This window comes from Epinephelus lanceolatus, chromosome 15 (assembly GCF_041903045.1).
Source record: "Epinephelus lanceolatus isolate andai-2023 chromosome 15, ASM4190304v1, whole genome shotgun sequence".
Taxonomy (NCBI): domain Eukaryota; kingdom Metazoa; phylum Chordata; class Actinopteri; order Perciformes; family Serranidae; genus Epinephelus; species Epinephelus lanceolatus.
The window spans coordinates 20,843,193-20,869,211 of NC_135748.1; the positions used below are offsets into that span (position 1 = coordinate 20,843,193).

Sequence of the window (26,019 nt, forward strand, 5' to 3'; positions counted from 1 at the left end):
AATGATAGAACCTGATGAGAAGACATTATAAAGGTGAGATTAGTAACTAAGAGCTTACTAAGAAAGATTGAGCTGAGCAGAATTTCAGCTTGTCAGCTTTGGGACAGGGAATCAGACAATGGGCTCCACAGGCTCCAGACCCAGACTGCGTAAAGTAGCTCCATGTAATAGCCTGCAAGAAGAGGGGGCACAGCCCGAACCACAATGGACCCTCCCTGCTCTGCCGGTCACTATGGAGCAACCGTCAGGATCTGTAGGGCGGAAGAAGACGATCTTACCTCCACTGAGACAGGAAATAACTCTTTCCTCTCTCTCAGGTTGGTATCTCTTTTGTCTCTAATTTTTCATTCACAATCAGGCTTTATTTTGCAGACAAATCTGTGATGTGATACTAATTCTGATACTAGATAAAAGTATGTGCATGCTGACGCTGTAAGACCCATGCTTTCCAGGAAACCTCCCACCAAAGCAAAGTAACAATCCAAGCATCATTCACTCCCATCCACCCCGAAGACCCCAGGTTAGCACAGCAAAATCAGCTGCCTGATATAGTTGAATAGGCTATTCTTGTTGCCTGATACACATGAGAAGTTCCTCATCTGTTCAATCCTGTGCTGGGACTCTGGCAGACATAATTTTGCATTATTGGTCCTGACTGGTTGTGATTTTACCCAGACATGCCATCATTATCTCTCCTCAGGCACTGCAACCACTGGCCCTTCAAATTGGCCACACAAGCACTGCCAATCACATTGCCATGGTAATATAAAAAAGAAAGAAAGATTGCTGCTGACTGTCCCAGCATCACTGCCCCCATGCCATCTCAAAACAAGGATTCTGATGTTTGTTGTAGGGCAGGGACTGCAGAGATGGGGGTGTCCACCTGTTTTCTACAATCGACCGGACAGGACACTCTGGCACCGGCAGGATGATTCAGGTAAGGCATCTTGACAAAGTATGGAAGAGCTGAAGTGCATCTGTAACATCAATAATTCAGATCGTGCATTTTTATATTGAGGCAAAATTAAAGTGTGCAGCAGTGCTTAACAGAGATGGAGGGGGGAGAAAGAGGGAGAACAGAGAGAGACAGCTGTGAGTGCGGGCCTTTCCAGTCCCAGTGGGTCTGATTAAAGTGTCTATGGAGTGGAAAGTAGGGTGGTCTACAGCCATAACTGGCCCTCAATGGGATCTATTTTCAGGGTGCAGGGAACAGAAAAGCCCCATACAATTAGATACATAGTCGTAGAGACAAAGAAAAGTAGAGTCTGACAGTCACATGATTCGTTCTATAGAGTGGGTTACTTTCAATCCATGTCTGTCTGCAACAACGTCAACATAATTTTGTTCTGCATTCAAAATCTTACTAAAGAAGTTGTGTGCAGGATTTACTATGATCTGTTGGCAGAAACTACAATATTCATAACTATGTTTTCATTAGTGTATAAACACCTGAAACTAAGAATTGTTGTGTTTCCGTTAGCTTAGACTGAGCCCTTCATATCTACATAGGGAGCAGGTCCTCTTTCACAGACTCCACCATGTTGCACCGCCATGTTTCTATAGTAACCCAGAACCGACAAACCAAACACTGGCTCTACAGAGGTCTATTCTCATTCTTATGTTCTCTTCAAGTTGGGTGTGCGGAGGGGTTTTCAGTTGGTTGCAATCTGCAACCTCACTGTTGGATGACACTGTTGGATAAATCCTGCACACTGTTCCTTTACATAAAATTACACACAGACTGTTTTGGCTGCATGCAATGGCCCAACACCTTATTGAGAACTTTATGTTGGTTATTCCTTTAATTTGTCTGCAAATGTTATCAGCTAAAAGTACTTTAAGCCTCAAAATTAATTGTACTGGCCCCAGCAGGATGACCATAACTACCATTCACAGAGCAAGAGGGGTCACTGAATGGTTTAATGAGTCTGAAAATTATGTGAATCATACGCTATAGCCTTTGCAGTCACCAGATCTCAACCCAATTCAACACATACTGTAGGGAGTTTTTCTGCCGACATGCTGAACCTAGATCAGACCAAAATTTGTTAAGAGACATGTTTAAACATACAACAGCAAGTTGAGTCACAGGTGACACATCAGCTGGCTGGAGTTGAACTGAGACGGGCCAGTTCACACTGTTGCAACTTTACTTTGCAATGGTCTAAATGTACTTTAAGCATACTACTGATGCTAATTTGAACCTTTTTATATACAGTTTGGTATTTCAAGTCTGTGGTTCCCAACCAAAGGGTCACGAGATAAATCTGGGGGGTTGTGGGATGATTACTGTGCTAGCAAAAAAGAAAAAAAAATCTAGTGCTTTGAGGAACAACTTACAACTGATAGACATCTGAAACTTGATGAGGGGACTGGACACTGTGTTTTTGTAAGAGGACACAAGCAAAAGAGGTTGAGTACTGGTTTAATCTGTGACAATGTATTTTACAAGATTGTCAATTTTTTTAAAAATGAAAAATCTGAAAAATAACCAGTAACTATAGCTGTCAAATAAATAAAGAGAAGTAAAAAGTACGATTTGACTCTGAAATGTAGTGAAGTAGAAGTACAAGATGGAAACACACAAGTGAAGTACAAGCAACTCAAAGTTTTATCTAAGTAAATGTACTCACTGTAGCTGCTTTCCACCACTGGTTTCCTTACAGGGAGGATTCCTGGAGGCCCAGACAGCTCTCACTCAACAGGCTCATCGCCATCGGCGAGCTCACCTCCGACAAGCCAGAGAGCAGAGACGACATAAAGTTGTCTACACAGTTAATGGTAAGTCTGTAAAACACTACTTTAGGAAGTATAATTGAATGTGGTGATTGGTTCCAACATCACTTTGTCATTTCATTTGGCCCCTTTAGGTGGAGGAACAAACACAGAAGGCATGCAGAGGCTGAAACTCGTGAGATGGCCCACAGAAAGAGACATGTTCTGGGATGAAACCACAGGAGAAAGCCTGGACCCCAGCTGCCTTCAGGACCCAATATCTCTGCCTCGCCTCTGTGAAGAGAGACAGCCAAACAAACAGCTCCTGTGGGGCAGAGAAGACAGGAACCAGAGAGATCAAGCTCAAGGTCCCAGAGACAGAGAGGAAACAGCTCAACAAAGTGGACACAGGGGACTGAGTTTGGGAGTTGAAGACAGAGGTAAAGCACAGAGGGAAAGTTGTGAGTGGCCTGATGCTGCCAGAAGCTGTCAGACAGCGAGGATAAGAGGTGTAGGAGGGATGTGGGACTATAAACTGGACTGAGAACACTTAGTCAGCCAACTTGCAATACAAACAAAACTCTTGATGTTCCAGGGAAACTTCCTACATGGCTGAGTTTATGACGCCCTCTATGGGTGAAAGTGATGTTTAACAGTGAGAAAACTTGCAGTCGAGGCAGTGGAGCTCATTTAGCCTTCCTACAATATTGATAGCAAACATCCAAAAATACATTGTGTACTTAGTTCAAAGAGTTGGGATTCAAATCAGCTGGCTTTGAAGCTTCTGCTCTATTACTGGGCATTTTTATAGAAATTAGCACAAAAGAATCCCTCGGAATAAAGATCTACCATTATTTGAAAAGATCCGTGGCTCTTGAAGAATAATTAGACTGAAAACAGGAAACTGCTAATTGCACCATCATTCTTCAAGTGGTCTCCCTGAGGCTGCCTCTTGGCGGGTTTAGAGAGGCTGAGAGGAACTGGGATCCTACCAAACACCTGGGGGCCACGGTGGCCCGACAAAAGCCTGGTCCTCAGGCACGGAGTGTTAGATGAACATTGGAGGGATCACATTGCACAGCAGGGGGCTGGACGGAAACTAAACAAGCTAAGATAATCTGGTGGTGGTTGAGTAGCATTATTTTAACAGAAGAAATGAGCATTAAGCTGTATTAAAGAAATGAGAACAGTCTAACATGAACTTTATTGTACTCTACCACTGGGTGTCATTATTGGGCTGAGGGACACAGTGAAGTAAACTCCCACAGTTGAGTAGATAGCAGTGTCTGTAATATTGTAGTACATGTTATGGTATAAAAGATAATTTCAAGAATTTAAGGCTATGCAACCGTGTGATATATTAACATGACGATCCATGCTTTCACAAATTTATTTGAGCCTGTTTCATTTTGATGATTATCATACAAAAGTGTTAATCCCTTTTCTGTATTCATGTATACAAGACTAAACAATGATTATATAAATAAATAATGATTCTGGAAAACACTGAATTAAAGACCCCAAAGGTTTGAGCTGAAGGCACCGGAGCAGAGCAGCACATTAAAACGAGTCCATCTACTTAGCAAGCCATTCAATCAACAAAGCAAAGTCTGCCAGTGAGAGGCCACTGACTGCAGACATGAGGAGCCAGACTGACCACATATTGGGATACTGAGGAGGATTTAGAGTGGCCCAACTCTTCAAAAAAAAAAAAACTTCTCCTTTTCCAGTTCGCTAGCCACACACACTGGGCCTTAAAGCCAAATCATCGTGGAGTTGGAGAGCCGCGAGGTCTCGGTGTCTGCCACTCCGTACTGCTACATAAAAAGAAGGTGAAGGATGCCGTGTGAGCAATTGGTTCCAATTGACAGAGGATTGGTCATGGTCAGCCTTCTGAGTGGAAATCCACGTGAGAATGTAGCATTTGGACCAGCAAGGGGCACAAGAGGCCAACAGCAGACAATGAGGGCACTCAGAGGAGTCTGGCTGCTGTGGAATAGTGGGGCACAATCTCCTCTGATTTAACCCTTCAGTGGCTGGTTATTCATTTGACTTAATACACTGAGGTGGAGCTTCCATAGTAGAAAGGTAACAGTATGAAACTTCATAGTATAGTATAGTTAAAATAATAGTAAACTGTGAGAAACATCTGGAACTAAATGCCCCTCTTTAAATATTTTTTATAATTAGGTATTAATTATAAAGTGGTGTTTGCACTTGTGTTACAATAATCAAGATCAAAATAATATAATTAAAGTTCTACATTAATTAAGCGCCCACACAACCTCAAGAGGTGACTCAACCATTTCCATCCTTGTGACTTTTTCACCAATTAGGCAGGTCCTGCTCGCTGAATGGGACCGGCTGCTTTAAAGTCTCAGAGGGCCAGAGGGTCAGCGCTCAATCACAGTCTGGCTGGAGAGGTTGAGTGTTTGAACTAGCCACTAGTTGACAGGGCGGGGATGGGGTCAAAAGGGGTGGGGAAGTGATTGGTGGAGGGGGCAAAGGACTCCTGCCAGCTCTAAAAGAGGAGCCTTTTGTAGCCAAGACACTGGCCAGAGCAGCCTGGCCTTTCACAGCCCAGCCGCCCCTCTCCTCCAGGCCCACAACAGCTGATGACAAGGCCCCAGCTGCTAATTATCCGGCTGATGGAGAGTCACTGAAGTGGGACTGTCAGAGCGAGGGGTGGCCCTTGTGTCTGCAATGGGATAAATTTGAGGGAGGGTGAAGGTTGGGGGATAAAAGAAGTTGGCCTACAGGGGCAGGTTTTCTTTTAAAAGTAACCATCCATCAACGAAATCAACATTTCTGCCAGTCAAAGTGTGCACATTGTGAACTGTACTGAAGGAACATAAAATGATTCAGTGTGTTAGTCTTTCAGTCTTTCTTTTGGCCTGCTATTTACATTTTCTATCATTTGTGAGCTCTGCAATAACAACAGGTGGCAACAAATTCATTTTGTGGGGTCACATATCCAGTCTGGATCACTGTATTTGTTCAACAGTCTTCAGTCCTATCACAGTATGGTGAACCAAGCACCTTTCCACTGCTGTCCTTTGTATCCATGCTACAGCATCATCTGCCCAGAGGATACTGGAGCAGTTCCAGTTGAATTCCATATGAAGTACTCTTTGGATTGAAGTTCGCGGGCTGAAAATAAGACAGACAGACAGACAGACAGACAGACCATTTTTTGGTTTTAAGAAAATGTGCATACAGAAAAACATGTGATACAAAACTACTGTGAGCTTACATGTTATAATCCGGGGTTTGGCAGAGGAATAAACCTGCACTGAATGCAGGTCCACACAGCACCCAGAGAGCGTCATGTCAGGCACTTTGAAATACAACTGTGAAGATAAGGGCAGGAGTGTTAGGACAGAGTATTAGGGCCACATTGAGAAAAAAAAACTAAGATTTCAAGAATTAAGTCATAGTATTATTACAATTAAGTCAAACTATTTCAAGAAAAAAAGCTGCAATGCTACATGATTAAACTCTTAAACTTATTAGGAAACAGAAATGCCAGAAAGTCAGGTGACATGTTATAGAGTGTCGTAGAGTGGTAATGATTTTAAAATCTAATGATTATATATTAATAAATCCCTTATCCATTTGACCTTATCCCATTAGCTGTCGAATGATTCAAATCTTTCAATCAGACTACTTGGCTCTTCTGATTATCACCACGCAGATTAACTTACTTTGATATAGGCTGTAAGTCCTGTGCAGAGGGGGTCAGAAGGTCCCCGTGTCGGCCCAGAAAAGCTGATCTTGCCCTCCATTGTGACCTCACGACATTTAGGGAACTTTTGTCCTAAATATCAGTTAAAAGGAAAAGTCATCATGAGTTCATTTTTAAGTACACAGCATTATTAATATGATTTTTTTTTTTTTTTTAAACATTGATGTTCAGGAGCACAGTGCCTACCGAGGCCCCAGACCAGCAGGTTCTTCTCCTTTGAAACATCCAGTTGTCCAGAGCTCACCTTCAAATCCACAACACCCATGTGATCCCTGCACAAGACGCAGAGCCCACATGCAGATGTTAGCACAAACACACTGATTGTAAGTGGTTGGGCTGAACCACTTTAATCAACACAGAGGCAACTTATAAAAACTGATTTGACTCAGGAGTACAGTTTATCTAGATTGGATCATTCTTAAAATGAGACAGATTTTTTCCTCTCTGCTCTACAATAAAACCCACAGGGACAATGTACTGTAAGTGTATTTTATGATGTAAGAACTGGACAGTAAAAGGAGCTACTGATAAAACAAATGTTTTTGGAACAACATTTCTGGGACATCTCTGCAGCTGAGTTTGAGACTTGTAGGTTAGGTTATTAGGTTTATTACTCGGCTGTTGGAGGACTCATTTATTCAGCTAAGACAAGTTATTTAGTGCACTGTAACGAGACCAGTGATGGTGTTTTGCAAAGAAACGATGTTACAAAGGCCCATGTGAGAGACCATAAAACAGTTATGAAAGAAAATGTTTTCAGCAGCAGATAATAGCAATAATATGTCCTTAGTGTAATACATGGTGTTTCTAATATTAATATTTAGTAATTCAGCAGTTTTTGAAAACTAATGATCTCATTGATGTTTTTATTTGATTGCGAGCGGGACTTCATTTTACACCAGTTTGCCTTCATAGCTGGAAAATGATTGCATCCGTAGTTAATAAAAACAATTATCCAACTTCTATATCTACAAATCATTATGCTTCAACTCTTTGAACAGAAAATCCCACACACTGCTCTTGCTCAGCTTTAAAATGTATTCGTAACACTAACGTTTCAGTCCTCCTGGACCTTCGTCAAGAGTGTTCAACACCATTATTTACAACACTGAGCTTAAATAGATACTGCTCCACCCAGCAATGTGTGAGATTTTTCTGTTGAAAGACTCAAGTGATATTTTCCAACACATCTGCATCTGAGACAGTTGGATGTCTCAGATACCTTTCTTCAAACTAATTAATACTCAGAGTCTAAGACAGAAAGGCGCCTTATGGAACTTCACATATTTAGTTTGTCATGACACAGATTTCTGCTTCGTGTAAACACAACAGTTTAAAAAAGAGACTTCAGGCTCTGATTGGATATCAAGAATAACCCTCAAAGATGGCAGACTGTGAGGCATTTAACCTCTTTGCTCTTAACCCAATTGCCCTGCAACTGTAACCACAACTTTTTCTTTACAAGAATATGTTAAAATTTCCCTTTACGTATATTTAGTGCTTAGGAATTTAGCACATATTAATATATAAGTGGTTTTGAATAAGAGTATGTATAACGGTAATGTGTAATATACACACACAGAAAAAGACTGTTAGTTATACTCTTCTGGTTTTAATATAATTTGGTTGTTTTGTCTGTAAGTTTCTAATCTGTTGTCATGTCTTTAATGTTTTGTAGCTGACGTTCTGCATCAACTAATGGGGATCCTAATGAAATCATTACATACAGGAAACAAACGCTGGCAGCAGGTGCTCAGATCTAAAAGAGCACATCTTCCTGTGCTTCGTACCTGTTAAAGAATGGCAGGTGTGCTTCACAGTACTCAAAGCTGTTCTTCACACTCTCATGAAGTTTGAGAGTTACTGACACATGAAGCTGGTTCTCTTTTTCCCTCAGCTGATACGAACCGAGGATAGGGGGAACTGGGACCTGATGAAAAAAAGGCAGGAATCACTTCAGAGATTAGGACTAATATGTAGTATTAGAAGTATTTTAGTGTGAATGTTTCATACCTGAGATGTATAGCTGCATAGTCTGAAAGGCTCCAGAGGAGGAGAGAAGGGGAACTTATATGGCCCAGAGAAAGCTGAGCCATCAGAGTTATCCACACTGCTGGCACTCAGGATACTAGGATCCAGTGAAGTGACACAAGGATGGACTAGGATGTCCTGAAGTGGAGAACCGTTTGGTGGCAGTGTGAGGGTCACCATCACATTTGGGAGCACCCCTTCTACTTCACACTGTTGAGAGAAGGAAGGAAAAGAATGAAAACATGCAAAAAAAAAGTTATAACATTACTTGCTTTCCTTTACACCGTGTTCTTACTTTGCATGTCACAGTGCCATAAACGTCCCACAGGTCCTGTCTGCTGCGGTTACCATACTGCATGGAGCGCACGGTTTCTGTCAGTGCCACATTCACCACAGCTCGACCACGGTGGAGCCCCGTCTTCCAGGCTGGCTGCTTCTGGTTCCCAGCAGGAGTGGGCACTGTTGGTGTAGCAGGTGCCCCCAGTTGTGGCACATCCAGGGGTGTGCCAAGTGGACAAACCTGCAAGAGTACAGAGGGTAGCATCGCCAGGCGAGAGGCCAGCCCCTCGCTATCAGGCTTAGCCCCAGAACCGAGGAGAAAAGTCTGCAGACCTGCCAAGAGTGTGAGGCCCTGTGAGACAGACAGCAGGCTGGCAAGGGGTGGCCGTGGCTCAGCAGGGGCATCCACTAAAGGCAGGCAAGCTAGGGTAAGAGGCCCTTGTGCGATGGCCAACACTGGCCAAAGTATTCCCTTTCTAGGACCATCCACATGCAGCTCCAGGGCTGGTGACCGCTGACGATAAAGGCAATCATCTCTGAGAGCTACATATGGCTTGTCTGGGTCTGACAGCCCTAACTCAGTGAGCAGGAGCTGCAGCACAGTGTTGTCTTCTGGGACTTCTGTATAGGAGGAACCTGCTAGGATCTTTGCACGGTGCTCCACAGTAGCAAACCTCCTGTGGGGGGAGACACAAGACATTAAAACACTTCTGCAGGCTACAAGCAGTGTGGCAGCTGAGATTTTACGACATTAGAGTGCTGCTACGGTGCTGCTAATGTTAACAGGAAGTGAAATGTGACAGCCATTATAACTCATATACATACCTCGCAAAGCGTATTGACACATTTTCTCCCTTCTCATGAGAAATAATCCACAAAGCACGCACACTCATCTGTCCGGCTGCACTTAACTCCTCCAATTAGAAACTATTCTTTAACTTCAATACTAATATTCGCATCTCATCGTGTGTTTATTAAACAAATTCATACACTGAGGAGAATTTAAATGTAACGCAGCAGCTTACTTCCTGTTGTTGTCTCATGTGACAGTTACCACCAATCACAAGACATCCGCGCATGCGCACTAACGAGCCGTTATTCCCACCCTTTCCCCACCCATACAGGAAGCTGGATTGCTAACCAGCTATCTGTCAACAAAGGGTAAAACTGTACGAAATCGGGAAATCCATGTGGAAGTCGGCGCTGTTGCCGACTCCGAGCTCCTTCCTCTAAACTGCGTTTCCCTCCGCCGCCAGCTGACTCCTGAACATGGCGACAACTGCTCAACTGTTCGAGGTAAAAATGACTGCTGCACCGGAGAGCTGTGTTAGCTGTCAAGCTAGCTAGGTTGCTAACTATTATTAACGGTAGCTTAACGGTCCTCATTCATCCTCCGTGTGCACAGAGGACACATAATGACCCACACAGCCGTCGGTATATAGAAAAATAAGGACCAGTATGGTTTATTGGAGTTATTCGGGGGTGACGTTAATGTTACTGATTGTTAATGACTGTCAAATTAAGACAAATGCTGTTAAACGTCATAGCAGGGTGTAACGCTGTTTGTGTTGTAGGTTAGCGTCAAGTCTATTCTTCCTCTCGCATTTCGAGTAATAGCTGGTGTTGTGCGGATGTTTATGTGTGAGGTTATTAACAGTACACTCATCACTTCCTCTCCTCTGCAGGAGCCCTTTGATGCAGATGAGTACATCGAAAGGTTGGCATGGAGGACACCTGGAGGAGGCTCCAAAGGAGGAGCTGAGGCATTTGACCCCAAAAGGTAACGTTACTCACATTTTACCATACACACCTTCCTGCCCCTGAGCATGAGTCTGTAACTCACTTGAATATCATACTCCAGATTTTAACCTTGACTCAGTCCTACATAAATATTGGCTGTTTCATATTACTTTAAAAACAAAGCATCAATGTTGTCCTATCAAGAGTATTTTTCCACAATGTAGATTTACTACAGGGTGATTATATGCTGCTCTTGAATCCATTGAATTGTATATTCTTGCATGCATATTTAACTTGATTACTTATATGATAGTGACAAGCACATTTCTCAGAAATGCTTGCTTTTGTTTATTGCAAATAATATAGCTTTATAAATAAGCAATGCAGCTTTTTCACTAATGTCTGCAGACAGTGTAACATAGCTGAACATCTCTAAAATAATGCTTTCTCTTGGTATGACTTATTACTTTCCTCCTGACCTATTCCATGATATAATTTATGTCTCATCCTTTCAAATTTTTACTGAAGTTGATTGGATGTTGACATAAAGATATTCTTCCTCTATCAGGTCAAGTCATGCTAATAAACCAGAATACCCACATCGCTGCACATTTTCCTTTTCCTGCAGTCATTGTCTGAACTTCTAAAAGTCCAACTTTTAAAAGGGTTAAGTGCAAAAAATGGTTTCAGCTTTACTTAAACATAATTGAATGTGTTTTAAGTTTAAAGTTTTTTTAATATAAGTTAAGATTCTTTATTTGCAGATGTCAGTATCAACTTGCTAAATAGTGAAACAGAGTTAGCCCTCCTGCACTTGCCAAAGCTCATCTTAGTCTCTTCTATGCTAATTTAGTGTTTTTGATGGTTGTGTTGGAGAAAAAAACAGGAAATATCTACGTTTGAGATATTTTTCATGGCATTTTCACTGCTTGTTGTTGTGTTTACACTTGGGGACCGAGTTATTTCTCGTAAGCAAAAATGCCATAACAGTTTAACTATACTGTGGATCCATCCTGCCTTATCTACTTCCTCCACAAAACTGTTGCCACCACCTCCTCGGAAGCTCTTAGCGACGAGTCAGAGACAACATATCTGTGGAGGCCACCATACTGTGAGTCACCAGCCAGGGAATGAGTGTCTATTGGGAAGGGATGGGAGATGTCTTTAAGCTGTAGCCAGTGCTGAGGGAATTAGTCAAGAGATTATACACTCATCATTTTGGGATGTTTCCTATTCTGTGAAATGTGGTGCTGACTTAGAACATTTGCTCTGCAGTCCTGATGGCACTTAAAATGCAGCTGACGAAGTTGCTAGTTTTCAGAGCTTCTTAAGTCTGGGGACCCAGGAATTAAGCCTCCGGCACTATTCTATAACTAACTATGACTATAACTGTGAGGTCAGTGGGACAGATTTAACCTTGTGGTACTCAATTACTCCTCCAGAGTAGCCTAGAGTAGTAGAGAGCCTTTTTGTGTGTTTTACCTGTGGTGTATGTTGATTAGACCACTGTGAAGTTCTGGATCTACAGTCTTTCTGTGTTCTGTGATAGGCTCTTGGAAGAATTTGAGAACCACATAGAAGAGCTGAAGCAGTTGGATGAGAAGATCCAGCGACGGGTTGAGAAGCTTGAGCATCAGTGTCACCGCGAGGCCAAGGAGTTCGCCCACAAAGTGCAAGACTTGCAGAGAAGCAACCAGGTGTGTTGTATGGTCAAGTAGTCAGTAACACCCACCTGAATGTCTTAGAACTTTAAGTACTGTTTTAGTTATCTAATCACAGAACAACTTTATCTTTTCTTCACGTTCTTTCTGTTCTTTGTCATTTTAGGTGGCCTTTCAGCATTTCCAGGAGCTCGATGAGCATATCAGCTATGTGGCGACCAAGGTTTGTCACCTTGGCGACCAGCTTGAGGGGGTGAACACACCTCGGCAGAGAGCTGTGGAAGCCCAGCGTCTGATGACCTACTTCAACGAGTTCTTGGATGGAGATCTACGCAGTGACGTCTTCAATAACCCAGACAAGGTGAGAATTCTACATATGCTCCTTCCATTCACTTCAGTGGAGGTGTGCGTGTGTGTGACCAGTGACGAGGACCCCCACTGTGACGCTGCTGGAGGTGAGAATGAACAGGATTATGAGGTAAACCATCCATATTAATTTGTCAAGTTTATCCCTTTAGTTGGATCCCTCGGCTAATTTGGATTAATAAACTGTCATTTGGAGTCTGACAATAGCTGGCTGATTGACTAGCATGGATGTCAACATGCTCATGTCAACCCTAATTGCATTTACAGAAGGTTGTCTGGGAGCGAGAATTTGGTTGGTCTTCAGCTTTGTGTCGCATTACAGCAGCAAAGAGCTTGTGGCATTATAGTACATGTAAGGGCGGTGATAACATGCATGCAGGAAGATGAGATGCACACTTTAACTCAGTTCCTGCCTACACAGGGACCATGTTAATGTTAGACAAGTGACCCCGGAAAGTTTGATTTTGCAGTTTTCTAAGTGACAGTAGAGAGATTGGGATGCTTTAGATTAATTCCTGTTAGCAGGAACATCATTAGTGGATGCAGAGCAGTGAGTCTGGAGGTCAATCCCAGAGACGAGAGCTGGAGATGGAGCTAGTTTTCTGGAGAGGCATGCAGAAATATCTGGCCAGATTCCTTTTCCTGAGCATACCTCCAGACGAGGGGGAAAGAGGAAAGCTGCAAGTGAATAGCTGAAGGGGGATGGCTTTGCTAATCCTTCTGAAAGGGAGGGCTGGGCCGCCAGCGTGGAGACAAGTGCTGCTAAACCCTGACTGCAGGGAGACGGCTACATTACTTACATGGGATTTAGCTAATCTTAGCTGGGGGACAGATACTTAGAAAACCTTCGCCGAGCAGAAAGGCTGGATCCTCCTCACGGGAGCAGAGTAATGATGTTAGCTGAGGCAGGCATCTGCGGGAACAGAGGAGTTGCGGACGGCGGGCCTTTCGTAGGTCTGGGGCTTTTTCAGCCAGTGTGTATGTCAGGAGGGGCGGGGGAGGGGGGGTTCTCGACAGGGCCCCCTTTTTTAAGACAGATATCCCTGGCCGGACAGATTATTGAAGGCGATTTAGACTCCTGTGGGATTACAGCCCATTCAGAAAAGGCATGCCAATATAGAGTTGGATGTGCTGCTAAGTCAGGACTGCTGCTGTTGCTGCTGCCGATGCCCAGGTGAGCGCAGCCTGTCTGTTATCAGCTCCCTGTTCAACACGGGGAGGTGGAGGAGGGCAGCTCTAAAATGATGATCCCCCAAGTGGAGACACCGCCGGCGGCCTGCCAGCTTTCTGTCTGGATGTCCACCTCTCGTGGTCCTGTCGTGCTCTCTCTCTCTCTCTCTCTCTCTCTCTCTTTTTGCCTCACCTGACTCTCTCTTTCTCACCCTCGCTCATTCTCTCTCTCCCTCAGATTAAGGAGGCTGCTGATATAATTCAGAAGCTGCATCTCATTGCCCAGGAGCTGCCGTTCGACAGGTGAGTCAGGCATCCTGGAGGCAGCTTTAGACAAGAGCACTGTCAAACAAGGGGAAGGTGGTGTATTAGTGATGTAGATTATTCCTCATAGAGTAAGCCCCACGCTGCACAGATCGAGTATTATGGCATATTAATTCAGTATCGTAATATGTTTCTAGTAATTTAACAAACATAGTGGGATATGATTTGTAATGGACTCCTTGACGAGTAACTATCTTCTCCTCTGACAGATTTGCAGATGTGAAGGCAAAAATTGCAAGTAAGTTTGTAAAAATACTCATGATGTCCCCATTACAAATACAACAGAGGTTAGCTACAAATAATGACATCATTTTATGTGTCTTTGTGTTTGTTTTGTGCTTCTACCCAGGTAAGTACCATGACTTGGAACGGCAGTTAATCCAGGAGTTCACAGCTGCCCAGCGCAGGGGTGAGATTGGACGTATGCGGGAGGTGGCAGCAGTTCTGTTACATTTCAAGGTGACCTGGAAGAATCATATTTGATGTCTACATTTGATTTTTAGTTCACATATAATCTAAATGTCAGTCTTTAGTCTTGTACATCTCTTAACACTGCTTTGTATCTGCACTCCAGCGATGTAATCTTGCAGAAAAGTAACTTCTGGGTCTTTTTGTTCAAGGGCTATGCACACTGTGTGGACGTCTATATCAAGCAGTGTCAGGAAGTGAGTGTAAAAAGTTTCTCTTATACATAATATTCCACTTTTTTGTTGGCCCTTAATATCCAAATATTCTTGGTTAACCCTTTGTTTGTCTCTTTAGGGGGCCTACGTGAGGAATGATGTGTTTGAGGACACTGCAGTCCTCTGCCAGAGGGTCAACAAACAGGTTGGCGAGGTTTTCAGCAGCCCAGAGACTGTTATGGCCAAACTCATCCAGAACATCTTTGAAAACAAATTACAGGTATTTTCATAACTTATTATTTGTACAGGTTTTTTTAGAAGTGTTATTTGTCATGTTACATTTGACATCTTTGTGTCTGCAGGCCCACGTTAGGGAAAAACTGGATGAGACTCGACACTCTGATGTAGAACAGTACCTCAAGAACCTCTATGACCTTTACACCAGGTATTTAACTTGTTCATATATTTTTGATGCACTTTCTGTTTACACAGAAACTTTCTGTTAACACACTTTATTTTCCATGTTCTCCAGGACCACAACATTGGCCACCAAGCTGACAGAGTTCAACCTGGGCTCAGACAAGCACACTTTCCTGTCCAAGCTGATAAAAAGCATCTTCTCCTCATACCTGGAAAGCTACATTGACATGGAGAGGGAATACCTTCGCACTCGAGGTGCCATGATTCTGCAGCGCTACTACGACTCCAAGAATCACCAGAAACGCCCAATTGGCACCGGCAGGTCAGAGTTTGAGCCCACTTTTTTCCCCACAACAGGAGGTGTTAGGATTAATTATTTGAATATGTTACAGGATAAAGATAATGTTGTTACAAATTAATTATCATCTGTGTCTTTTTACAGTATCCAAGAACTGAAGGAGCGGATCAGGCAGCGCACTAACCTCCCACTTGGCCCTATGATTGACACCCATGGGGAGACCTTTCTGTCCCCAGAGCTTGTTGTCAACCTGCTGCAGGAGACACGTCATGCCTTTGAGAGATGCCACAGGGTGAGACTACTAAAAAGACGTTTTTTACATTGAGAAAATCTTGGGAGCTTAAAGAGTTAAATGTGTTCCCTTTATTTCTGTTTGGGGTGACAGCTTTCAGATCCTTCAGACCTGCCCAAGAATGCCTTCTCAATCTTCCTGCTGCTGGTTGAGCATCTCTGCGTGGAGCACATCGACTATGCCCTAGAAATCGGCCTCTCAGGTACATCTAATACAGTTCATTAGAACCTTAATCTGTACACACTGTCTGTGTTGATGCTTATTTTAGCTGTGTCCCAAATCAGGGACTGGGTTCTTTGAGGGCCGCCAGCCACAAATGTGTGTCCTTTGCTGGACCCATATAGGTTCAGTCTACGTCTCCTTTCTAGATAAGACAGTCCAGCAGTCTGTTGATACCAAAATCCAAGTTAGCACAAGTTAACATGTTTAACATAAACACATGATGGGAAAATGGGAAGCAAAGTACTGGATCAGTGGTAAATATATAAAACTTATACTATATCTGTAAAATCCTGTAGTTATAGTATCTAGACTGCCAGCAAGAAACAGTAGAGACTGGAGCAGATGCTTCATTATGTAGAAACTGCAGTGCCTTTCTCATTTGTGTACGAACTAATGACTCATGATTACCTGAAGGCAAATATCTAATGTGTCCTCAAAACCCATGCAAAATATAGCTTAGATCTTGACCGCTTATGGAGGAGCCTCCTCTGCCTGTTGTGACTCATTTGGTCTTTAAAGAGCTGTATACAACATTCAGAGCACATCTATGATTCAGAGTCTGGGGCGAAATAGTGTGCACATGGTTCTCAACATCACAGTGGCTGAGCTGGCAGCTAACAGTGCTAACTCAATAAACAGCACTAACAATGGCAACAGTGCTGACTTAGCTAGCAGTGTTGACCAGGGGAAGGCTGAAGAGGAGGCGCAATGCTTCTGTGAGGACACCATCCCAATATTGGCACTAACCACTGTATGAGCACAGGGCAGAGCAGCTATTAGCTAGCCAGTGGGATACATGCATGTGTGGCTTGACAGTCTACCACAACAATAAACAGAGAAGCTCAGATAACAACACACACATGGGGTAGAATGACTTCACTCTGTGGTCAGGACGCCATTACGCCACTATATCTTTACATAGCAAATAGTGGTTTGCTGCCATATTAATAATCTGAATGTTTCATGTGGCTCCTTTTTAAAATGTGAACTTTAAGATGCATCATGGGATTTTAAACATGTGATGTCACTGCAGTTGTTTTGCTTCTAACACCAAAAGGAAAACAAATCACATGGGGGCCATTCAGCCATGGATACTTAACAAAATGATACACTGTTGGTGAAGTTACATGCACATACTACTGTTCATAGCCTTTTACTTTGTCAAGGACCAGATGATGCTTGTTGCTATGGATACCATTCAGTGACACAACCAACAAATTGTGTTGCAGTTAACAAAAAAAGAGAAATATCTAAGTTACCTCGATGCACGGCAGGTTGTGCCTCTGTGGCATTTCTTTTCACTCCATATGAGGCTGAATACAGGAGGTAGCTTATCGTTGTCAGGCAGCTACAGTGGAACTAAACATCTTTATTCATCTCCCAGTGTGCAATTCATAATGTATATTCTCCATCAAAGAAATGCAACACTGATGTCCGCATAGTTTGATTGCTTTCTCTTCACTGTCTGATGCTGAAGCAGAACATTGCTGTGAATGTGGGGTTTTTTTTTATGTTGTATTTCTGTGGTTTCAACCTGTAGCGAGCAGGCAACAGTGGTTTTCCGTCTTATGTGAATCATATTGATTTATCCTTTCACCAACCTTTTGGTTTATTATCTGGACTTCTTTCTCTCTTTCTTTGATCTACAGCAATTCCCTCATCTGATGCCAAGAATGCCAACCTGTACTTCCTGGATGTGGTTCAACAAGCGAACTCTATCTTCCACTTGTTTGACAAGCAGTTTAATGACCAGCTCATGCCTCTAATAAGGTCAGTCATGGGTCAGAGGTTCAAATTATTTATAAATTCCACAGTATTTGGTATTCTATTGCCACTGCCTCTCATTAACACATACTTCTTAGAAGAAGGGAGACTTGTAATTTTACCATTTTAAAATCGTTGTCTGCAGCTCATCTCCAAAGCTGGCAGAGTGCCTGCACAAGAAGAAAGAGGTGATTGAACAGATGGAAGTGAAACTGGACACAGGAATCGACAGGTCAGTGTGTTTATAAACCGCTCTGACGTGATGTGTTTGACATGTTCAAACAAAAAAACCTTCATATAGAACAAAGAATAGACGTTTTCAAATGTATTTTTTCTGCTCCACACAGAACAATTAACTGCATGGTGGGGCAAATGAAGCACATCTTGGCAACAGAGCAGAAGAAGACTGATTTCAGGCCTGAGGACGAGAACAACGTCATGATCCAGTACACTACAGTAAGAGATACCTCAGAAGACCTCAGCTTCCACCACTGAACCCACATGCAAAACTAAACAAATCAGCAAATACAACTTGCAAATCACTCACATCTCCCTGTCTTGTCGCTGTTCTTCGTATAAACTGAGCACTTTTGAATTGCCTTTTGTTTTTGTCAGTTGTTTTGTCAGCATGTCTCCCATGTGTCCCTGTGTGTCTCCCTGCCTGGCAGGCCTGCTCCAAGGTGTGCGCCTACGTCAGTCGGCAGGTGGAGCACGTGCGGAAGTCCATGGATGGGAAGAATGTGGACACAGTGCTGACGGAGTTGGGCGTTCGTTTCCACCGGCTCATCCACGAGCACCTACAGCAGTACAGCTACAGCTCAATGGGAGGCATGCTGGCCATCTGCGACGTGGCTGAATACCGACGATGCGCCAAGGATTTCAGGGTGAGCAAGGGGGCATAGGTCCAGGATGCACTGGTCACAGGGCAAAACACAACTCCACCGATAAAGACCCTCATTGTGTTTGTTATTACATGAAGCGGTTAGGTTAATTCAGGTCAACGCCTTAATTGTTTGGTAATTTGACACATTCAGTGCACACAAAAAGGGCTGCAACTAAGAATTATTTTCTTTATCTCCATCAATTCCCAGAGCTTAAAGGGTCAGTTTTCAATAGCTTATTTTGTGACAACTGTTCACTGTGACAGCTGTTGAAATGTAACTATTTTGTATTTATTTATTTATCCTTTATGTAGCCATTGAAATACAAGATCTCTTTTTCCAGAGAATCATACAGAAAAGCTGCACATTCTCATGTAGGAGACACTGGAACCTTTTAATGTTTGACATTTTTATTTGATAAATTATTTAAAATGATTAATGACTTAAAAAATATTCTCGTAGATAAATTATCTGTCAATTCTGTATGATTAATTGTCCAATCATATCGGCACTACATACAAGTAAATGCAGGAATGGAGGAGATGGGGCATGTTTTTCAAGCACTGTTTGAGATTTGGGAGATTAGATATGACAGGTTGCATTTAAAATTACTGGTTTATGTCATGTTTTGCACCTTCACCTACAATGAAACCTGTGATTTATAATTTAGAGCATTTGTCATGACAGTGTATAGTTTACAAAGTGTAATAGTTCATGTGCTTGTCTGTTCTCCAGGTCCCTCTGGTGCTGCAGCTCTTCGACACACTCCACGCCCTCTGTAACCTCCTGGTCGTTGCCCCCGACAACCTGAAGCAGGTCTGTTCAGGTGAGCAGCTCACCAACCTGGACCGAAACCTCCTGCACGCCTTCGTCCAGCTCAGAGTGGACTACCGTTCGGCCAGACTGGGCCGACACTTCAGTTAATGACTGATCCAACACCTCGCTGCCCTCCGTCCAGTAACCCATGCTTCGGTGAGACGATGCACCTTGGAGATTCCCACTCCTGCTTCAGAGAACGCATCGGCCTGGTCCCAGCACAGAGACTGAACTGGGATTGCTTTGTAAATCCCGGAGACTGAGGCCACTGCTCCTTGAATGTGGGAAATGTGCATTTTATTTTTTTCATTGTTTATTTCTCCAAGCTGAAGAAATTTAAATGTCTATTGACTTAAGATTTGTTTTTAAATACTAATCAGCAACACCAATCCACATGGCTAAGATCTCTGACTATTATAAGTAAATGGACAGCGTTGATTTCTGTGCTTACGTAAAAAGAAATGTTTTTTTGATTGTGCCAAATATATTAATTCTGTGGCTGCAGTTGCTCACAGGAATAGACCCTAAAGCTGCTGTTAGGGGAGACTGTTCACAATCTGTAACGTCGTGCATCAGGCCTGCAGTAGCACTATGCATTGGGAACAGCTACCATTTGTAATGAAGTGTAGGAGGCCTGGCAGAGACAGCCCCACCATGCATGAGATATAGAGCTCTGTCTGGATAAGAGGGACACATGACCACCTCTCTAACCTCTGACCTCTGACCACAAAGTAGAGGTCAAAAGGCCATCACAGAGAAGTGTGATCTGAACTGTTAACAGGTCTGAGAACCTCTCTGGAGGTCTGGGTGGTCCCTTCATAGGCTACAATGACCGGTGTGATGGGTCAGTGAGTATGTGTCACTGTAATTGCACAGATCAACACTTGCTCATCCAGCAGTGCACACAGTCCAAAGACATTGTTGGCTGGATCTGCAGTGTTTCTGGGTCAGGGGACATTGAAATGTTGACCTCTGCTGATTAAGGAAACAAACTAGAGGGGACTTCATCACACATGGCTTATTTGGTCTCAGTCTCTGTCTTCTGCACTAAAATAAAGACGGCAGATCATGTCCCTGATGCCTGAAACTATCCCCTACGCAAAGCTGCTCCCACTGTACTGCTGTTTACCTTAATTAGTGACTCATTAAAAAAAAATGTTGCATTTTATTATTGTCCCTCTTCTCAACATCCTTAATAAACGGGGGAGCTGCGAATAGAAAGTTTGGCCCGTTCTCTCCTCGAATGTCACTTTCAAAGTGAGATGAAACAGTCTTCCTTTCTATAGAAGTCATCAAGTATTCATGGGAATTCTTGCCACCAGAGTAAAGTTCTTTCTTAGACTTCAGGAAGTGAGTGGAGCCAGAGGGGATTAGATATCTACGAGTTGATGAATTGTGTGCAGTAGTCATGGACTGGGGGAGAGCCGGGGAGATAGAGACGCCTGAGAGCTCAGTTCCAGCTCCGGCTGGTTAGTGTTGTGTAGAAGGTACACACAGTGCTGTGCAAGTTCAAACAACATAATTAATTAGGCTAATATTAATATTATCAATGCCACATAAATTCAATTCTCTCAGCCCTAATCACAACTGGATAGCTTGTAAAAATTATTTTGTTAGGCCCTGATGCAAACAGTGGGTCTTTTCCAAACATTTGAAAACTATTTGTTTTTGCAGCGATTAATGTGCACGGCGCAGGAAGGGGTTGGGGGAGCGGAGCCGGGCCAGGGACGATAACTGGTGTGGAGACGAAGGCAGAGGCGCAGCCTGGCCCCAGGGACTCCCAGCACAGGCACATGGAAGAGGGGGAGGGATGTGTTTTTTGGGGTGGGTGTTTGAGCAGGTGGAGGGGATTAGCAATACTGTCAACACTGGAGAGCTGGATAAGACTGTCCTCTCTTACTCGTCGGTTTGAGCAGCTCTTGCATACACATTCAGACACATAAAGACGCCAACACGTACAAACACAGGGGCATCAGGACAGGAGAGGGAAACTTATCTGTGGCTGAACTGACCACGGACAAGTTGTTCATGTTACATGTTTTTATTCTACATCTTGTCGAGGGGTTTTCCTGTTGCAGGAGTTTTAAATGCCCACATCCTTCTATAAAGCCAGTAACACTCAATGAGCAACATCAAAATGTTTTCCGTTGTCATTTAGATGCTTGGAAACCATCCTAAAAATTCACAGTATTAGGCACTAAATTAATACCTGTACTCTGAGTCCCATCCAGGAATCCACCTGTTTTTTTAATGCAGTGTTGGTTTAAAGGTTACCCCAGTAAATTTAGTTTTCAAGCAAAGTTTTCAACATGTTAAGGTACACTGAGGCCACAACCCAAATATTTTGAAAATCTAGTATGATGAGTCTGATGTTTAGATTTGAACAGGAACATCTCATGTGCATCTTGACTCTGTAAAAACACGCATCCATGTTGACGTTAAGATTCAAATTTCATAATTCTGCAACTAAATCCTTTTTCCCACTGACCACAGATACCCTCATTTGTCCCCCCTTTTCATGCATCTCCCTCCCTTTGTCTCCCCTGCCAAATCATCAACCGTACTTTCCACTCTTTCTGCACACCCGGCTAGTCCTCCAACATCCCATAAATCCTCGCTTTCGGCGCATTGCTGCTACCCCAACTAGGCCGGCCCTCCCTCTGCCTCCTGGAGCACTGACAATAAAGCATTACAGCAGTCAATCCATGTCAACAACAGCTTTGCTTAATTCCTGCTAAACACGTTTAAACTAAATCTTCACCTAATGATGCATAATGATTTGCTCTTTAGTGTGCTGGCGGGCTCGTATCAATTTCGGCGGTTTATTTTGCCCGCCATCGGAAAGATGACTCAGGTGGTCTAGCTGTAGCAGACAGACAGGGACGGTATTAAGGATCCCCCTGTTAAAATTAGTCAGGTAATTGTGACGAGGCACACTGCAGAGCGCTGTACAAAGCACGCCTGGGTTTCACATGCAGGTAAATGCTCTATTTTCAAACATAAAGTTCTGCATTTCTAAATCATGCAACAGATCAGTGTCAACTCTTTGATTATTTAACTGCACAGAACATCAGAGTATAAATCATGAAAATAATATTGTGCAGGTGAGAATGGTGTATAAACTGGGCATCCAAAGAAAACACTTTGTCCTTTTCAAATCTATTCTTTAGGATTTCCCTGCAAGAGACTTTCATGATGTGGGCACACAGCCAGGCCCTCTGATGTGATGCAGATGTTGCCCTGGCCTTGACCTCCTGCCCATACGATGCCAGGGCCAAAATGGCACAGGTGCCGCGCCACCTTCAGTCTTGGGCAGCCGGGAGCTGCACTGTGCAGGATGTGAACGGTGCCAACTCTCCTCCTTTGCTCACTTTTCTCATTATCAAGGTCTAGTCTAATGGGGGCTTAATGAAACTCTCCCTTGATTCCTGCAATCATGACACAACCGTCCTTTTGATGATGCTGAACTAGTGTCCCTTTTTTTTTCCACCCTCCCCCCACGCTTTCTCTCCTATAAGAACACTATTAATTCTCTGCCATAGTGGAGTGTTTTCCAGTGCTATTTCCTGGCCCGGTGCCTGTGCCTTGCTCTCTCTTGGCTGGGTTTGTCTGGTTGACTGCTCCACAGGAACAGACTGGCACTCTAGCTGAGGGCTCCAGGGTCTGCACACACAATCCACTAAACATGTCTCTGTGTGAGGAGCTGCACTGCTTCCGAAATATGAAGTAGGAGTCCCGATTTGCCACATATTAAGCCTATTTAATAAGCTGCAATTATAATTACTCGTGCACTACTCTTTATTATTTTTAACCTGTATGGCTATCATTTTAGTAGCAGTTGTAGAAGCAGCAGCAGCAGCAGCGTTATATGTTACAATTAAAAGTGCAAAAATGCACATTGTTATCTTAATATAATATACATGCATGCATGCTTAACATCACACAACACAAACCCACTGGCTGTCAAATTGGCAGATGTACAAATACACGTATAAATGCATACTGTACACGACACATATTAAAATCACCCAGTGACAGTATAAAGAACAAATTGATTCTGATGGTTAAGGGACTTCAGTGCTAAACGCATTCACTCACAGGGCAAACAAACATCTGTTTGTTTGTAAGGCCTATGGCCCTCCTAACCCACTGATGTTGAACCAAGCCTGCACACATGCCAGAGAAACAAATGAGGTCTCTCTCTCCTCCACTGAAGATGAAACACTGCATCACCAAAGCATGTGCATTTGTCTAATCAAGCTTTTGCCTGCGGCAACATTGAATGTAAATGAATAGGCTTGTGTGTGCCAGCCTCTATTTCTGTTCAGACTGGCTGGTGTTTGATGATGAAATGGTGCAGCGAACATCAGACAGAAGGGGGCACTAGTGCTCCAGTGTTGCTCTCCTCCCCTGTGGAGCCCTCTCTTCCTCAGAGCGCCTCACAATGGGGATCTGCCTGAGGGGGGAAATGTTGCTTTTTTAGGTCTGTGAGCCCATATCCCTTAATCCCCAGCCATGATTGACAATCATGATTTAGGGTATATGGTGTCCCATTCTAATCCACGAGCAATGATTTCATTTGCATACCTTCCGTACGTGGCCTCATTTTGGAGGAAACGGCTGCCTTTGTAAGTGATACAGAAAGAGAGAGGGAGAAGCTGAACAGAGTGAGTGCAAGATAGAGAATAAGGAGGAGAAAGAGAATGGATGGGGGAATGTTTGTGTGTGTTTTTTTCTTCTTCTTCTTTTTGCCAGAAGGAAGATGATAGCAGTCTCCATACCCAACCAAACATCCTTGTATATATGCCTTTCCTCTGCAGCACTTTCCCCCTGTCACACAGCCTCACACACACAATGCACGTGCATATTCAAACTCTCGAGCCCAAGTATATTCAGAAATGTAAAGACGTATGGAGGTGCGGGGAAACGGAGGAACACACAGAGATGCTCCCTCACACGATGCAAAACTAAATTGCTATTTGCTCATTTTATAACCAAGTCAGGCTTAATTATAATCATGGGAGTTTGGGAGTTACCGTATAATCTCTAGAAGGTATTAAGAATTACCCAGAGCACACCACAGTGAAAAAGAAACAAATACAAATACGTACAATTATTTCCCAGTCATAACACCCAGGGGAGTCTGAATCAAATAATGCTCAGTGTTTGGTATGCCCACAGAGACCATTCATCCTCGCTTTTATCTACTGAGGAAGTGGAACACAAGTGCAGCACTGGATAAAAGGTCAAAGGGGTCACATTTCAGTGTAAGGTAAGGGTACAAATTAAAGTTATGAGATGTAGAAGGTAAGATAAATTAATTGTATGCCTGGATATAATCTGATACTGAATATGCAAATATATTTAGATTTATTTAGATAAATTACGTTGCTCATAATTTACTAAGTGCAGTCTGTCTTTTAGACTCGATATAATGTATAGAGTAGTACATAAAGTCATTTTAGATAATGAGTAAATATATATAAATTCAGAATTACACCGCTTTTATCTGTAGCTTGACAGTCCAATACTGAAAAATGAATCTGGAATTACACTATTACTTGCAATTTTATCTTATATTGTTCTGTTATTACCACAAAAATATTAAATTATTTAAGAAATAAATAAATAAAAATTATCATGAATTATTTTTAGGACAAATTATATGACTAAGAATTAAAATTGTATCATTCCAGATTGCATTATCTTGATTTAAGGTGTGAGGTAATCCTATAATTACTAAAGACAAATCGAAATATATAATAATTGTGTCATTTTATTTTTATTTTATCCCCCAAACGAGAATGCAAGTGAGTCAGACATGATAAACATATACAATGCAACCATTTTTATATTTTACATCAATGGAAAAAGAAGCCTGATGCCTAAGATATCTACAATATTTCCATTAGATGAAATGATAATGCCATAAAAACATGAAGTGAGTTGGAGCATTTCATTCAGAGTGTGATTTATAAAAGAAATATAGTATGCAGTGATATATATTCTAATGAATAATTGGAACAGCTGATATTTATGTATATGAAACTATCACACAGTGAGGCGTAAGATGATTTTAACAAAGCTACTTAAGGGGAAACAAAAGCAGCAAACTGTGTGTTAAGAGGTTAAACCTTCTTATGATTTCACTAAAGATTACATTAAACGCACAGCCTCCTGCTTTGCACCCATTTACATGCACACATCAACCCACACTTTAAATATTCTAATGACAATGATACCATTTTCAAAACAAATGTCAAATATCCCTCATCTATATTTATCTGATTTTGAGTCCCCGAGGCGGCGCTGCCAAGGTTATGCTTACAACAGAAGAAAGAGATAGTGAGCGAGCCTCTTCCCCCTATGTAATCACCACCACCACCGCCACTGCATACTGTACCATCTACCCATCCATCCCTTTCCTTCCTCTCTGACTGACTGAGCCTGGCCAGGTCTCTGTGACAGAGGACTCCCCTTTGGAACAATAACAGTCTGATAATCTCCTCTTATCTCCAGTGTGTTTAGTGCCTGGTTAACAGGCTGTCTACTTGATGGGTGTCTCTCCACGCCTCCGCCATAGGGGAATGATCATGTCATCACGAACCTGAGGAAAAAGAGCAGTGTTCTAGTGAATGATAAAGCAGGGAGGAACTGAGGGAAAGTCAAGCA

The 26,019-nt window shown here is 42.8% G+C and overlaps 3 protein-coding genes across 3 annotated transcripts; 2 read left to right on the top strand and 1 right to left on the bottom strand.

The window, feature by feature from the left end:
* The first annotated feature begins 480 nt into the window (after positions 1 to 480).
* LOC144466962 (uncharacterized) lies at positions 481 to 3,750 on the top strand. Its single transcript, XM_078175038.1, has 5 exons — positions 481 to 520; positions 701 to 760; positions 854 to 937; positions 2,667 to 2,781; positions 2,871 to 3,750. Exons 2-5 carry the CDS (start codon positions 758 to 760, stop codon positions 3,257 to 3,259), a joined length of 591 nt encoding a protein of 196 aa, XP_078031164.1. The 5' UTR covers positions 481 to 520; positions 701 to 757; the 3' UTR covers positions 3,260 to 3,750.
* A 137-nt stretch (positions 3,751 to 3,887) lies between these two features.
* On the bottom strand, positions 3,888 to 9,812 carry ap5m1 (adaptor related protein complex 5 subunit mu 1). The gene is made up of 8 exons (XM_033641960.2): positions 9,596 to 9,812; positions 8,787 to 9,447; positions 8,474 to 8,701; positions 8,251 to 8,390; positions 6,647 to 6,732; positions 6,420 to 6,532; positions 5,969 to 6,065; positions 3,888 to 5,865 (listed from the first exon to the last, which is right to left on the bottom strand). The coding sequence occupies exons 1-8, from the start codon at positions 9,661 to 9,663 to the stop codon at positions 5,783 to 5,785; spliced, it is 1,476 nt and encodes a 491-aa protein (XP_033497851.1). The 5' UTR covers positions 9,664 to 9,812; the 3' UTR covers positions 3,888 to 5,782.
* A 64-nt stretch (positions 9,813 to 9,876) lies between these two features.
* Positions 9,877 to 20,568, top strand: exoc5 (exocyst complex component 5). The gene is made up of 18 exons (XM_033643280.2): positions 9,877 to 10,066; positions 10,456 to 10,550; positions 12,060 to 12,207; positions 12,338 to 12,532; positions 13,946 to 14,010; positions 14,241 to 14,269; positions 14,381 to 14,490; positions 14,652 to 14,696; positions 14,794 to 14,934; positions 15,017 to 15,099; positions 15,187 to 15,396; positions 15,517 to 15,664; positions 15,758 to 15,866; positions 17,536 to 17,656; positions 17,796 to 17,882; positions 17,998 to 18,106; positions 18,319 to 18,534; positions 19,267 to 20,568. Exons 1-18 carry the CDS (start codon positions 10,040 to 10,042, stop codon positions 19,453 to 19,455), a joined length of 2,127 nt encoding a protein of 708 aa, XP_033499171.1. The 5' UTR covers positions 9,877 to 10,039; the 3' UTR covers positions 19,456 to 20,568.
* Positions 20,569 to 26,019: the final 5,451 nt, after the last annotated feature.